The following is a 12,462-nucleotide window of genomic DNA, read 5'->3' on the forward strand; positions in this document are numbered from 1 at the left end:
TAATAATTAGATTCTTCTACTATGGTCGAGGAGATTAATTTGGAGGATACATTGGTACGCGGATTCATGATTTAAATTTTTAATATTGAACTTATTAGGTTGCTCGTTTCTTAATCAGAGGTTTTGAGTTCGAATTTTAAGTATAAAAAAATTCTTACTAGGGAGCACTTCCCTTCGAATGAGGCTCTACGCAAAGCGAATTCAAATTAGTCGGGCTCTAATGGAGGTACCAGACACCAAATAAAAACAAAAACAAAATTAAAAAAAACAAATATTGAATCTATTATATTTTTAAAATTATGAATTTAACTTTTGTTACAATTTTAATAAATTATTATGCATAAATTTATGCTTCACGTCGAAAATACTAAATCGATGAATCCGGGGTCTTTCTCTCCACTATAAATACCCCTCTCTTTGGCTTAGTTTCAATATAACCAAAAACTTGAACTTAGGAAAATACACATTGTGTATTATATAGTTCATTATAAGGTTATTTTTGAAGAATTAATATAATTCTCATAATTAATTATGGGTTTTAATGTAACCAATTCCATAAAAACATCATCAGATGGAGTATGGCAAGGAGAAAATACTTTACACTATGCTTTTCCATTATTAATTATTCAAACAACGTTAGTTGTGTTCCTTAGTCGATTACTTGCTTTCCTTCTCAAGCCCCTCCGCCAACCTAAAGTCGTCGCGGAGATCCTCGTAAGTTTTATGCACTGTCAGTATATTCTTTCGTTTTATTTTAAAGAATGTAAGTACTATAGTCTCTCATCATTTTTTGTGTAATCGAACATTTTCACAATCGTCCCTCATCATATGGTTGCATGTATGGAGCATGGATAAAATGCTAAACACGTCAAGTTTAAATTCTGAATCCACGTTTAGTTACACGTTCATAAGGTGTTAGAGAAGGTTACATATATTTGTCGCTAATTGGTTGGTTGTGTAAGTAGTTTATAATGTCTTGGATTACTAAGTCAATTTTCGATTTTATTGTTCATATTATTTCACACTTATAAATCTCTAAACTCAAACAAAAAATTCTATCATAAATATATCCTCATATAAATCAAACTTTTTGAAAGCAAAATATATCCCTTTATAGCTCATATTTGTGTATAAACACCTTTCGTACACTATTATATACATTTATATAAGGTTGATACGTTATATACAATGCTTTAATTTCTCCAGGTATAATGTTGTCTAATAATATATAGGGAAAAAGAACAAATATAACCATGAACTATCGTAAATGGTATGCAGATACCCTCCATCATACTTTTGGGACAATTGGTGCTCTTGTCGTCCAAAAACTAGAGCATATATACCCTTTATACTAACGGACATAGACGTGTCACAATTTTATCCACCGACCCAACATTTATTAAATATCGGGTCGACGGATAAGATTGCGTCACGTGTCCCTATTTAGTCTTCCGTTAGAGTGAAGGACATATATGCTCTAGTTTTTGGACAGCAGGGGCACCAATGTCCCAAAAGTATAGCAGAGGGTATATGCATACCATTTATGACAGTTCAGGGGTATATTTGTCCTTTTTCCCTATTATATATTGGTCTATATGACGTAATATTTTATGTTGGATCGTATATTTTTGAAAAAAAAAACATTTTTTTTGTATTTTTCAGGCAGGGATTATGCTTGGGCCATCAGCATTTGGGAGGAACAAAACATTCACAAATTGTATTTTTCCATCATGGAGTACTCCAATTCTTGAATGTGTATCAAACATAGGCCTATTATTTTTCTTATTTCTTGTTGGTCTTGAATTGGACTTAAACACCATACATAAAAGTGGAAAAAAAGCTATTGGAATAGCATTTGCTGGAATTTCATTGCCCTTTCTATTTAGCATTGGAGTTGCTTTTGTTCTAAGAAAGATAATCAAAGGGATTGATAGTGTTGGATATGGAGAATTTTTCTTGTTCATTGGTGTTTCACTTTCAATCACTGCCTTTCCTGTTCTTGCTCGAATCCTCGCGGAATTAAGGTTTGTTCAATTATACGATCATCTCATCTGAAATCACACACACTCTCTCTATATAAAGGTGGTTTAGGGTTTAACCTAGATCTATATATGTCCAAAAAAGATGTCACATAGATGTTGTGGTGGAGTCATCACCCCTTTACTAGAAAATTATACTGCGTAGATCGATGGATAGACAACTTTTTTTATTTATTTATGTACGAATATATATTACCTTTTTTGAATTCATGTGTGGTTTATTTCTTTATATTCAGACTTCTCTTAGTGAAAATTATGTATCATATATGCTTGAAACTACTCCTACATGATTAATTAGGTTTGGGGGGAAAATTGGAAACCCTAATTTCGAAAACTCGCGAAGGATATAGTTTTAATTATTACTATATTTGAATTGCATGCCCTTTATCCATATGATATTAATATTGTTACATGCTTACTAAAAAAATCCTGCATACGTTACTGTGTATTGAATTATGTATGACCATCGTTCATGTAAGGACTTTTAATTATATTATGTCTCAACAGGTTACTGACTACACAAATTGGTGAAATGGCTATGGCAGCAGCTGCATTCAATGATGTTGCTGCATGGATTTTACTTGCTCTTGCAATTGCTCTAGCAGGAGGAGGAGGAGTTCATCATAGTCCTTTAATTTCACTATGGGTTTTTCTAAGTGGAATTGGATTTGTGGTTTTTATGTTCCTAATTATTAGGCCAATTATGATTTGGGTGGCAAAAAAATCATCAAATGGGAACAACAATATTGTTGAAGAAACTTGTATATGTTTAACCCTAGTTGGAGTTATGTTATTTGGTTTTATGACTGATTTTATTGGTATACATGCAATATTTGGAGGATTTATATTTGGATTAATTATTCCAAAAAATGGGGACTTTTCAGAAAAATTGATTTTGAGAATTGAAGATTTTGTGTCTGGATTATTATTACCACTTTATTTTGCATCAAGTGGTATTAAGACAAATATTTCACAAATTCATAGTGTTAAGGCTTGGGGACTTGTGGTTCTTGTTGTGTCCACAGCTTGTGTAGGCAAAGTTTTGGGGACTTTTGTTGTGGGAATAATGTTGTGTTCAATGCCAATGAGAGAAGCTTTAGCACTTGGATTTTTGATGAATACAAAAGGGTTGGTGGAGCTAATTGTTCTAAATATTGGAAAGGAGAAAAAGGTTAGTTTTTACTTTTATGTGTTTCGCTTTATATGATGTTGTTTGACCAGATATAGAATTTAAAAAGCAAAGAAACTTTTATCGTATATAAGAAATACACTTAAACTTATGATACATTTTAGACATGTCGGGGTTTTTTTCTATGGCGATAAGAGTATATACCGTTAAGGGTCAAAAATTGAATATATAAAAGAAAATAATTTTTAAGGTAGAAAAGTGACATTCTTTTTTAACTGATTAAAAATAATATAAATGTAAATAAAATTCTCTCATAAGACTCAATGAATGATGATTTGATCTTTTAATATGATTTCGAGCAGTCTCACTTCAAGAGCTAGTATTTTAGGGAGAAATGGATCCAAGCTAGGTTTAACTTTAAGTTTTTTTAATTATAATATCAATCAGAACTACACTCATTTTAATTCTCGATTTACCAATATTGAGCCTCATATTTTTCTGGTTGCTTATCAAATTTAAAAATAGTAAACAAAAAAATATTTTCCTCTCTATCAAACATGACTCTAAGAAGAAAAGTTAATTAGAGTCGCAATTGAATAATGATAATTACTCATTTTACTTGGAATTAATTATATGTACACTTTTGATGTATTATGTTATATTTTTAATATATTAAACCGTTCAATTATATTTTTGACAATTATATATGACAACTAATTTTTAATTTTTTGCTCCATTATTAGGTTTTGGACGATGAGACGTTTGCAATATTGGTGATCATGGCACTTTTTACAACCTTTATCACAACTCCTATAGTAATGGCTATTCATAAACCATCATCAACACAAAATCCTCAACTCGAAAAACCACAAAAAAAGATCAAAAAACAAAACAATCTTCGAATCCTAGCGTGCTTACGTGGCCCGAGGGATGCACGTGCACTCATTAACCTCATCGAGTCACTAAGGTCTGAAAAAAATAACAATAACTACGCCTCAGTCACAAAACTCTATGTGATGAGACTCGTGGAGTTCACCGACCGACTCTCATCCATATCGATGGTCCAACGTGCCCGAAAAAATGGTTTTCCGTTCATCGGCCGAGTGCTTTTCCGAGATGACGCGACCGATCAAGTGGGCGCGGCGTTCGAGGCGTATAGCACGCTAGGAAAGGTCATAGTCCGACCCACAATGGCTATCTCGGGTTTATCGGATTTGGATGAGGATATTATTCATGTTGCGGAGAAAAAACGAGTTGAACTGATTATTTTGCCGTTCGATAAATATTGGCAAATGGAAGGAAATGAAGAAGTGGAGATTCATGCAGGTAAGACCATAAGAGTGTCAAATGAGCCGATTGAATTACATCATGTTAAAAAGATAGTCAAACTAACAAATGAGTTGAGTCCAATCAAACAATATAAGTTCTTTTTTTTCCTATTATTTATATCATGATTACATTAAACAAATAAAACAATAAAAAAAATTCTAAATTTTTTATGTTTTGATTCTATGTTAATTTTATGGTCAATTGTAGGCTAGGTGTGTCTCAAACATTAGATGACTAATTGGACTATGTCAAAAATGACACTAGTCGATAAATATATGTCTAGTTAAATCTAAATTATATTTCCATGAGCTAAATTTGATATCTCGACGTATAGGGCACGGATGGAGGATGGCAAATGAGAGAGTGATGAGTCAAGCGTGGTGCTCGGTGGCGGTGGTGGTTGATCGTGGATTACAATTGGTTGATAATGGGATGAGAATTTGCATTGTGTTTTTTGGTGGAGCTGATTGTAGTAAAGCTTTGGAAATTGGTAGTAGAATGGTTGAACATCCTGCTATTAGGGTTACATTAGTAAGATTCATTCATCATGGAAGTACTAATTTTGATGAAGTTGAAAGGTAAAATTAACTCTTCTAGATATATGCATTTGTCTATTAGTGTCGGATAACGCCAATATCCTGCCTATGACAAAGTCCACGAGAGGACTGGATTGACCCTAAAGTTGCGGTCATGCTACCAGCTATAGCTTTTTGGCATGATGGTATAAACGTTTGATCCTAACAGATGTATTATGTGTTGTTTTTTGTTCCAAACAGGACTTTGGATGATTCTACTATTGCAGAATTCAAGATGAAGTGGGGTAAACAAATTGTATATAGTGAGAAAGAAGCAAATAATTTGGTGAATGAAGTGTTGGAAATTGGAAAAAGTGGAGAATTTGAACTTATGATAATAGGGAATAATAAAAGTAAGTTTCCACAAGGCATAATGGCAAAACTATTTGATGAGCAACAATTGAATAATTCAGAATTTGGGCCATTGGCTAATTTGTTGGCTTCATCAGACAAAGGGATAAAAAGTTCTGTTCTAGTGATTCAACAACAACAACAAGAAGCTAAGTTTGGGAACTCAAAAGTGGCTAGTAGCTTTATTGATAAGGATATTGTGTGAATCATTTGATATGAAGTAATAAGATATTATTAAATTTGTGTTAGTTGTAGCGTTTTCTTGAGTCGAGGGTCTATTGAAAATAACTTCCTATCTCATGAAAGGGATAAGGTATGTGTACACACCATGCACGCTCGTAGAACTATGTTGTTGGTGTTAGTTCTAGCAGTTGAATTTGAAGAATAGTTAATTTTATATATTGATGTGTCTCGTCCGTATGTGTAGAATGAATAAATATGTTGAAAGTATGTGATTATCTCATATAAAAAATTACGTTATGTTTCCATTACGTCTTTTTACATGCGTTCTTGCTTCTTCTTCGTAGTCACATATATGTATCAAGAACTATGCGATTCCTAATGGAACAGACAATAAAAACCACCTTGTCCACCAACTATCATTGGATTATTTGTACTACTAATAAACACATTGGAGTTGGGGGAGGGATATGTAAAACTTGTTTGCATACCTCACTCCCCTTTCGGATACATCCCTCATACTCCCCTCTCGACTGTTTGGAAGTCCAGTAATGTATCTCCCCTCTCGGATACATCCCTCATACTCCCCTCTCAACTGTTTGGAAGTCTAGTTATGTATCAAAAATTCATAAAATTTAAGGAATTTTTGTAATTTAGAAAAGAGAAGAAAAATAATGTAATTAGCTCTTATCACTATGGGATTTATGTAAATTATACACAGACTTCCGGGTTTCTTGTAGTTAAAGCGGATATGATGCAACCACTGGCACCATCAACATAAATGGAAAAGACGAAAAAATATGTAATATGTGCATAATATCAAATCGCATAATTATGCAGAATTTGGTTGGCGATATTAAATAGTAACAAGGAGTAAACTTCAGAAGCATGAACAGAAGGTTAGTTGCATCACAATTCACACAGAATGACATAGATGGCTACAAAAACACATCAAACCCTGTAACACACAATTCATGAGCCAGATGAAGATGTTAAGCTGCCAAAGCCATTTATCCAAAGATCTTTCATATGTCCATATGCAAACACACATAAATCAGACATAATAATCAAGAATCTCCAATATATAGGACAGAAACAGAAACAAAAATGGTCTTTACAAATCCAAATGTAGCCTAAACGCTTTTTTAGCCCCGAATAATGGTCTTCAACAAGAGTCTAATTCTGTTTGTGCTTTTGGCTCTTTCTTCTTTAACAGCAGGAGCGATTAACCCAACCTGCTGGCAATGGTACAAATATCAACTATATTCAGACACACAATTCCTTTTTTTTTTTCCAAAAAGACATGGAGAAAATTGAATCTCGAAGGGCAAAAAATAACTAAGGGAAGTTATAACATGTACTGCCGTCAGAGGAAACCTCCATCGGTCCATTTGGAATCTGATTTTCCAGCATGAACAGTAGCATGTTTATTGTTGGATGCACTCTGGTAGTGATTATCAAATCCATCGTCCTGGCCGTCATCCCATCCAGCCCAGTCATCGTTCTTGTTGTTGGGTGCTGCTGCCGCCTTTGTAGGATTTACTTTGCTTTTGTCTTCATTGTCCCAATCATCCCATGACCCAGAGCTAACAGAATTAACGTTCCTTCCAGAGGACTGGGCTCCTCCAGAAGCATTCCATCCTTTAGAATCCTGATTAAAGTCCTGATAATAGCCATTCTTTTCACTTTCACCTCGTTGCCAGCTATCATTCTTCCAGGCCGGACTTTCCTTGGTATATTCCTCTACCTTCTGTGAAGCCATGGCCAAGACTCCTTTCATGATACCCCAACTTTTTTGTCCAATCTCACTTGTTTTTGCCGTGACAACGTTGACCGTTTCATTAACCTTGGTATCATATCCACCTTCTTTCACCTGAAAGAACAGGATTGGCACACACATCTCAACTATCATTTAACTACACTGCTCCATTTTCTAAACAACATACCAGAGATGAAAAGTAGACTATATGATTGATGAAAAATTGAAAAAAGAGCAAATATAAATAAATAAAACTGAAGAGCAGACTTTTAGCAAGCACATAAACAACTTCAGAGAGAGAATTCCAGCTCAGATGAAAATAGCCAATTGATTCATTCAACGGCAATTCTCATGCCTATGGAATACAGGGTAACATTATAGACTCCAACTCATAGAGAATGGACGTGTACACCAAATAATATATTTCTGGCAGAATAGAAGTAAACTCTGGTTCAATTAAAACATGTGATAGTGAATGGTATTTTATCCATCGAACAGCAACTCTTTTCTCCTATAGAGATATATCGTAGGAACTATAGGGACCCCATTGGTCTAAATAATTCCATGCAAGTGCACCCTTCTTTCACTAATGCAAGTGTAGTATTGTCCCAGACAATTTATGGACAATAAACAAAACAAAAAAGGAACATTGTATATTTAAAGGATTGAACTGATCCATACAGGTATCAGATGTTACATATTTTTATAAGCACCACATAAGGTGTGTAACAATGGTATAGCAGAGAAACGCAGAAACATTGGTGAGACTGCAGATGCAAGGACACTGTTTATGATATAGCACCCAAGATAATCATTTATTTACTTCCCTAAGTCTCTGTTCAGATGATATAGCGAACGGCACTCAACCCAGCTTACATAAAATAGCAGAAGACAGCATGAATCTCTGTGGGAGGTAGCATGTCTTCAACCCTAGAACTAATAAATAGAGTTAAAATATTTACATGGTTCCTGACTAGAACTAAATATCTGATACCTCGCTCTGCAACCTTTTTGGAGATGAAAGTTAAAGGAAAATCCTAGTGGATAATTCACTCACAAAGACCTAACTAATTAAGTAATTATATGTTCACATATTTGAGCTTCACAAAGCTAATCGGCTCAAAGCCTGAATAAAGGTGGCTGATTGTACTCATTGTAGTGTGTACGGCCAACATCAAGACCGTCTAACTATGGACTTGAATTGTGCAGATTGACCGTTACAAGCTAACTACGGCCAACATAAGGATTGTCCAACTATGGCTTTGTTGGCTGGTGTTAGGTTTGAGTCCATGCAGATCGTCTAACTACAGGGATATCCCATTGTCCATTTTGGATAACTTAATTACTCCATTTTCTACTCTTCCTCTAACAACGGTTACCAACCAGAGCTCTTTGCAAAACTCCCCATTTTTCTCTAGTGCCCTTGGTATACTTCCCCCACTTTCAAAACGTTACCTGATAAATATACTTGAGCTTCATTTGTTTGCACTTAATGAAAGACTTAATCATAATTATTCAGATCTCATCTCAGTCATTAAGTTTGTTTTTATAAAGGAATGAGATGACAGGGAAATGGAGGAAATGACCCTCTTTCTGCAGATGATAGGTAGCTTCCAAGGACAGCAATTAGTACCAAATAAGATGGTATGGAAAGAACACAAGGATGGCCTTTTCTTAGTTGAGTCTAATTACAAAGTATTGTCACAAAGTAGACGGCAAGAACAAGTATGGCCGTGGAAATTGATATAGAGAAAGTCAGAAACAAACCACCTTATAAAGTAGAGTTGGCTAGTGGCAAGAGAGGCTTGCTTGACCCAAAAAAAGGAATCAAGACATATCTCGAGAATTAAAAACAGCAAGTGTATGTAAAGTAGAACACAATTACATAACCATTAATTTTAAATCCAGAAGTCGAATCAAAATACCTTAGAAGTCAACTCCTTTGTCCCCACTTGAACCACACTTGCAGCTGACTGTGCTGCCGTTGCAGCTATCATAGATAACCTACCAAATCCCTACACATACCACATCGCAACCCGATCAGCTATAAGAAACTAGACATAAAACAACACAGCAGAACAGGTACACACAGTTTACTCTTTATGCATAATAATAATATTACCTGTGTCCCAACATATACGCACTATTTCCATATATCTCAAAACGTTTGACAAATTCTATACAACTTTGGAACTCAAATTCATTAACTACTCACATTTTTAACTTTGATCAGATGTTCCTTACCCGGATTACTTTTCAACTATCACTAGTATAATATATAAGTAAGTTCACATATAACTTCTGTTCAATCAAATCACAACATGTAAAATGTAAGGGAAGGGGTGAATAACCTGAGTAACAGCAGAAAAAACATCTCCTTGCTGATTCATGTTATTCCTAGGCATTGGGGCAGGATTTGATCCAAACCCAACATACTTCCCTCCTTGAGAGGGCGGAAGCCCATCAGGCCGGGACTCATTCTCAGCCATTCTCCTCGCAAAAAAGTTATCTTTATTCGCAGCTGACGCCTCATACTGCTCCTTCGAGATATCAGCAGTCGACCTCGACCTAGCTGGTGCACCACCACTACTACCACCACTCCTAAAATCTCCCACCGTCTGATTCCTCCGAATATCTTTAGTATTACTACCACTAAACCCTCCATCATCATTATTATCCCAACTATCCCATCCACCATTCCTACTGCCGCCGCCGCTTGCGCCGCTGCTCAACGGTGGTCTACTACCATTATTACTAGCTGATCCCCCCAAAACTTCCTTAACAACTGGTGGATCCCTCCAGGGCTTTCCCTCAGCTAGGGATTGGATCCTATCACGATAAACAGTAGCAGCTTTTGTATTGTATTTGGTAACAATATCAGTTTCCTTCGGAATCCCATACTGTAACACGAATTTGTTGAAACTCTCGTTACCACCAAGCTCCATTTTCCGGATCTGGATCTCAGACCATGAGTCCATGGTAACAGATCGGACAAACGAGATATGTACCCCAAGCCCTCGATGCTTACCGGAGCATTCCAAGCACATGAAAACTCCATACGAAACTGAAGCCCATTGAGGATTCTTCTGAGAACAATCGACACAGATCTTGTTCCCCGGTTGGGCTTGAAGATCTCGGAGCCTCCGTGATGACGCCATCTGACCCGGATCCGATTCAGAAGTGACTCGAAATCGGATCTGTGGAGTGATCGGAGAATCGAAAATTGAGATCAACAAAGAGGAGAATTGATCGGCCGGAAAAATTGCGGTTTAAAGAGGAGAAAAATGGCCGACACCGAAAAAGAGATGAGTTGGATATCGGCTGGATTACAAGTAGACCTTTTTTTGTCGTTTAGTTTACAAATAATTTTTAATTTTTTTCCTACATGAGGAACATGGTTAATTATTTCGGGGCAAGAGAGTTGGCTAGTCGAAAACTCTCATGTTCGAACGATGAGTATGTAGAGATATGGATATTAAGATGAATGTGTGGGGTTATTAAGAGGGATACGATAAGATGCAGGAAGTAAGATTGAAATAGTTTGAATATCGATTTCCCTTCATCCATCTAGTCAAGTAATTCGTTATTGGAACTTTATTTGTCGTTTATCTTATGACATGCTTCTTCTTTTACTTAATCGGTTCCTAGTATCAGTTACTCAGGATTTGTCATCAAGAGAGGGAAAAGTGAACCTCGTGAAGGCTGAGATGTGAAAAGTAAGATTGAGATAGTTTCTATATCTAAAGAGGAGATGTGTGGATGACGCAACAAGGAAGTGTGAGAGGTTGGTTGTCAAGGGTTTGAGAAGGGGTAAAGTTGGGTCTAAGAAGTATTGGGGTGGGTGATTAGGCAGAATATGACGCATCTTCAGTTCACCGAGGTTATGATCCTTGAAAGGACGATACAAAAATTGAAAATTAGGATAGTTGGTTACTAGATAATCAATTGAGTGTTTTGTTTTCTCATTTCCGAAGTATTGGTTGTAATTGTATATTTTTGTGTTCTTAGATTTTTATTTCTATTGATTGTTTTCCGAGCCTTGATTGATTATTGTATGTCGGGATGATAAACTTTTGTTTTAAAGGTGAATTGTTTCACAAAATAGACAAGAAGATAGAGAAAAATAACCACATAATCACGGTAATAGTCATAGTCATTGGAGAAGGAACAATGGCAGAATCAAGATTTTTATTTTAGGGAGTTTAATATATAAAGCAGTAAACACAAGAAGGAAATAAAGGGGTTCAACATCTACTATATTCATATAAAAAATAATAATTTTAACAATGTATAAATATTATAATTTTCTATCGAAGCGGGTTTGGATGAACCCCTAGGTCATTCCAAGCTCTGCCCTTACATATGAGCTACCAATCATGAGCGAAATTAAGGCCAAAATACAGACACATGAATTCATAGTCTTTTAATAAAATTAGATATTTTATGTATATTTAAAAAATGAGTATAATATTATTTGTTCTCCCATACTACAAGAATGTTAAAAAGTGCACTTAATTTAAGTATTGAATTATTACCTTGGCTAGGGATCAATTTCCACCTAATACATTCTTATTTTATAAATTATAGATTCGCCTCCATCACCACCCCTCCCTTCACTAAATATGCATAATTTATACCCATTATGTAATATTATACACCTTATATACGTTGGGTATATACATACAATGATGTATATAAAGTGTATAACCATGATACTTTTGGCATACACTCCTCCACCCATAGATACAACCCCCACCCTCCTCTCCCGTTGGAATTCAATGATAACTATGAGATCCATCCCAACTAATTTTAGTTTGAATTACCATAAAAGTTATCGATGTTCAAAAGTTCGTAAGTTCATAATGATTACTTATGTACATAAGTTGTTATTGTCTAAGACAGTCTAACATGTTTTTCAACGAATTTTCATTTACCTTCACCTATAGAAGTCGTTATTATCGAACATGAAATCACTAGTAAGTGCTTATGATGAGGAGAAATCGATAGAATTCACCATTTAACAAAATCGAGTAACAACAATACCAAAACACTGGATGAAATAAGGGAGGGGGGGGGGGGGGGCAAATTTAATAAAACCTT

At 35.3% G+C, this 12,462-nt stretch overlaps 2 protein-coding genes across 4 annotated transcripts; one reads left to right on the top strand and one right to left on the bottom strand.

Annotated features, from left to right (window-relative positions):
- The first annotated feature begins 451 nt into the window (after nucleotides 1-451).
- On the top strand, nucleotides 452-5,888 carry LOC102584792 (cation/H(+) antiporter 20). The gene is made up of 6 exons (XM_006341160.2): nucleotides 452-714; nucleotides 1,663-2,024; nucleotides 2,547-3,210; nucleotides 3,912-4,494; nucleotides 4,832-5,075; nucleotides 5,274-5,888. Exons 1-6 carry the CDS (start codon nucleotides 532-534, stop codon nucleotides 5,626-5,628), a joined length of 2,391 nt encoding a protein of 796 aa, XP_006341222.1. The 5' UTR covers nucleotides 452-531; the 3' UTR covers nucleotides 5,629-5,888.
- A 701-nt stretch (nucleotides 5,889-6,589) lies between these two features.
- On the bottom strand, nucleotides 6,590-10,685 carry LOC102577536 (uncharacterized). 3 transcript variants are annotated; one of them, XM_006340988.2, is made up of 4 exons: nucleotides 9,714-10,685; nucleotides 9,288-9,377; nucleotides 6,965-7,476; nucleotides 6,590-6,838 (listed from the first exon to the last, which is right to left on the bottom strand). In XM_006340988.2, exons 1-3 carry the CDS (start codon nucleotides 10,518-10,520, stop codon nucleotides 6,970-6,972), a joined length of 1,404 nt encoding a protein of 467 aa, XP_006341050.1. In that variant the 5' UTR covers nucleotides 10,521-10,685; the 3' UTR covers nucleotides 6,590-6,838; nucleotides 6,965-6,969.
- Nucleotides 10,686-12,462: the final 1,777 nt, after the last annotated feature.

This window comes from Solanum tuberosum, unplaced genomic scaffold (genome assembly GCF_000226075.1).
Source record: "Solanum tuberosum cultivar DM 1-3 516 R44 unplaced genomic scaffold, SolTub_3.0 scf00021, whole genome shotgun sequence".
Taxonomy (NCBI): Eukaryota; Viridiplantae; Streptophyta; class Magnoliopsida; order Solanales; family Solanaceae; genus Solanum; species Solanum tuberosum.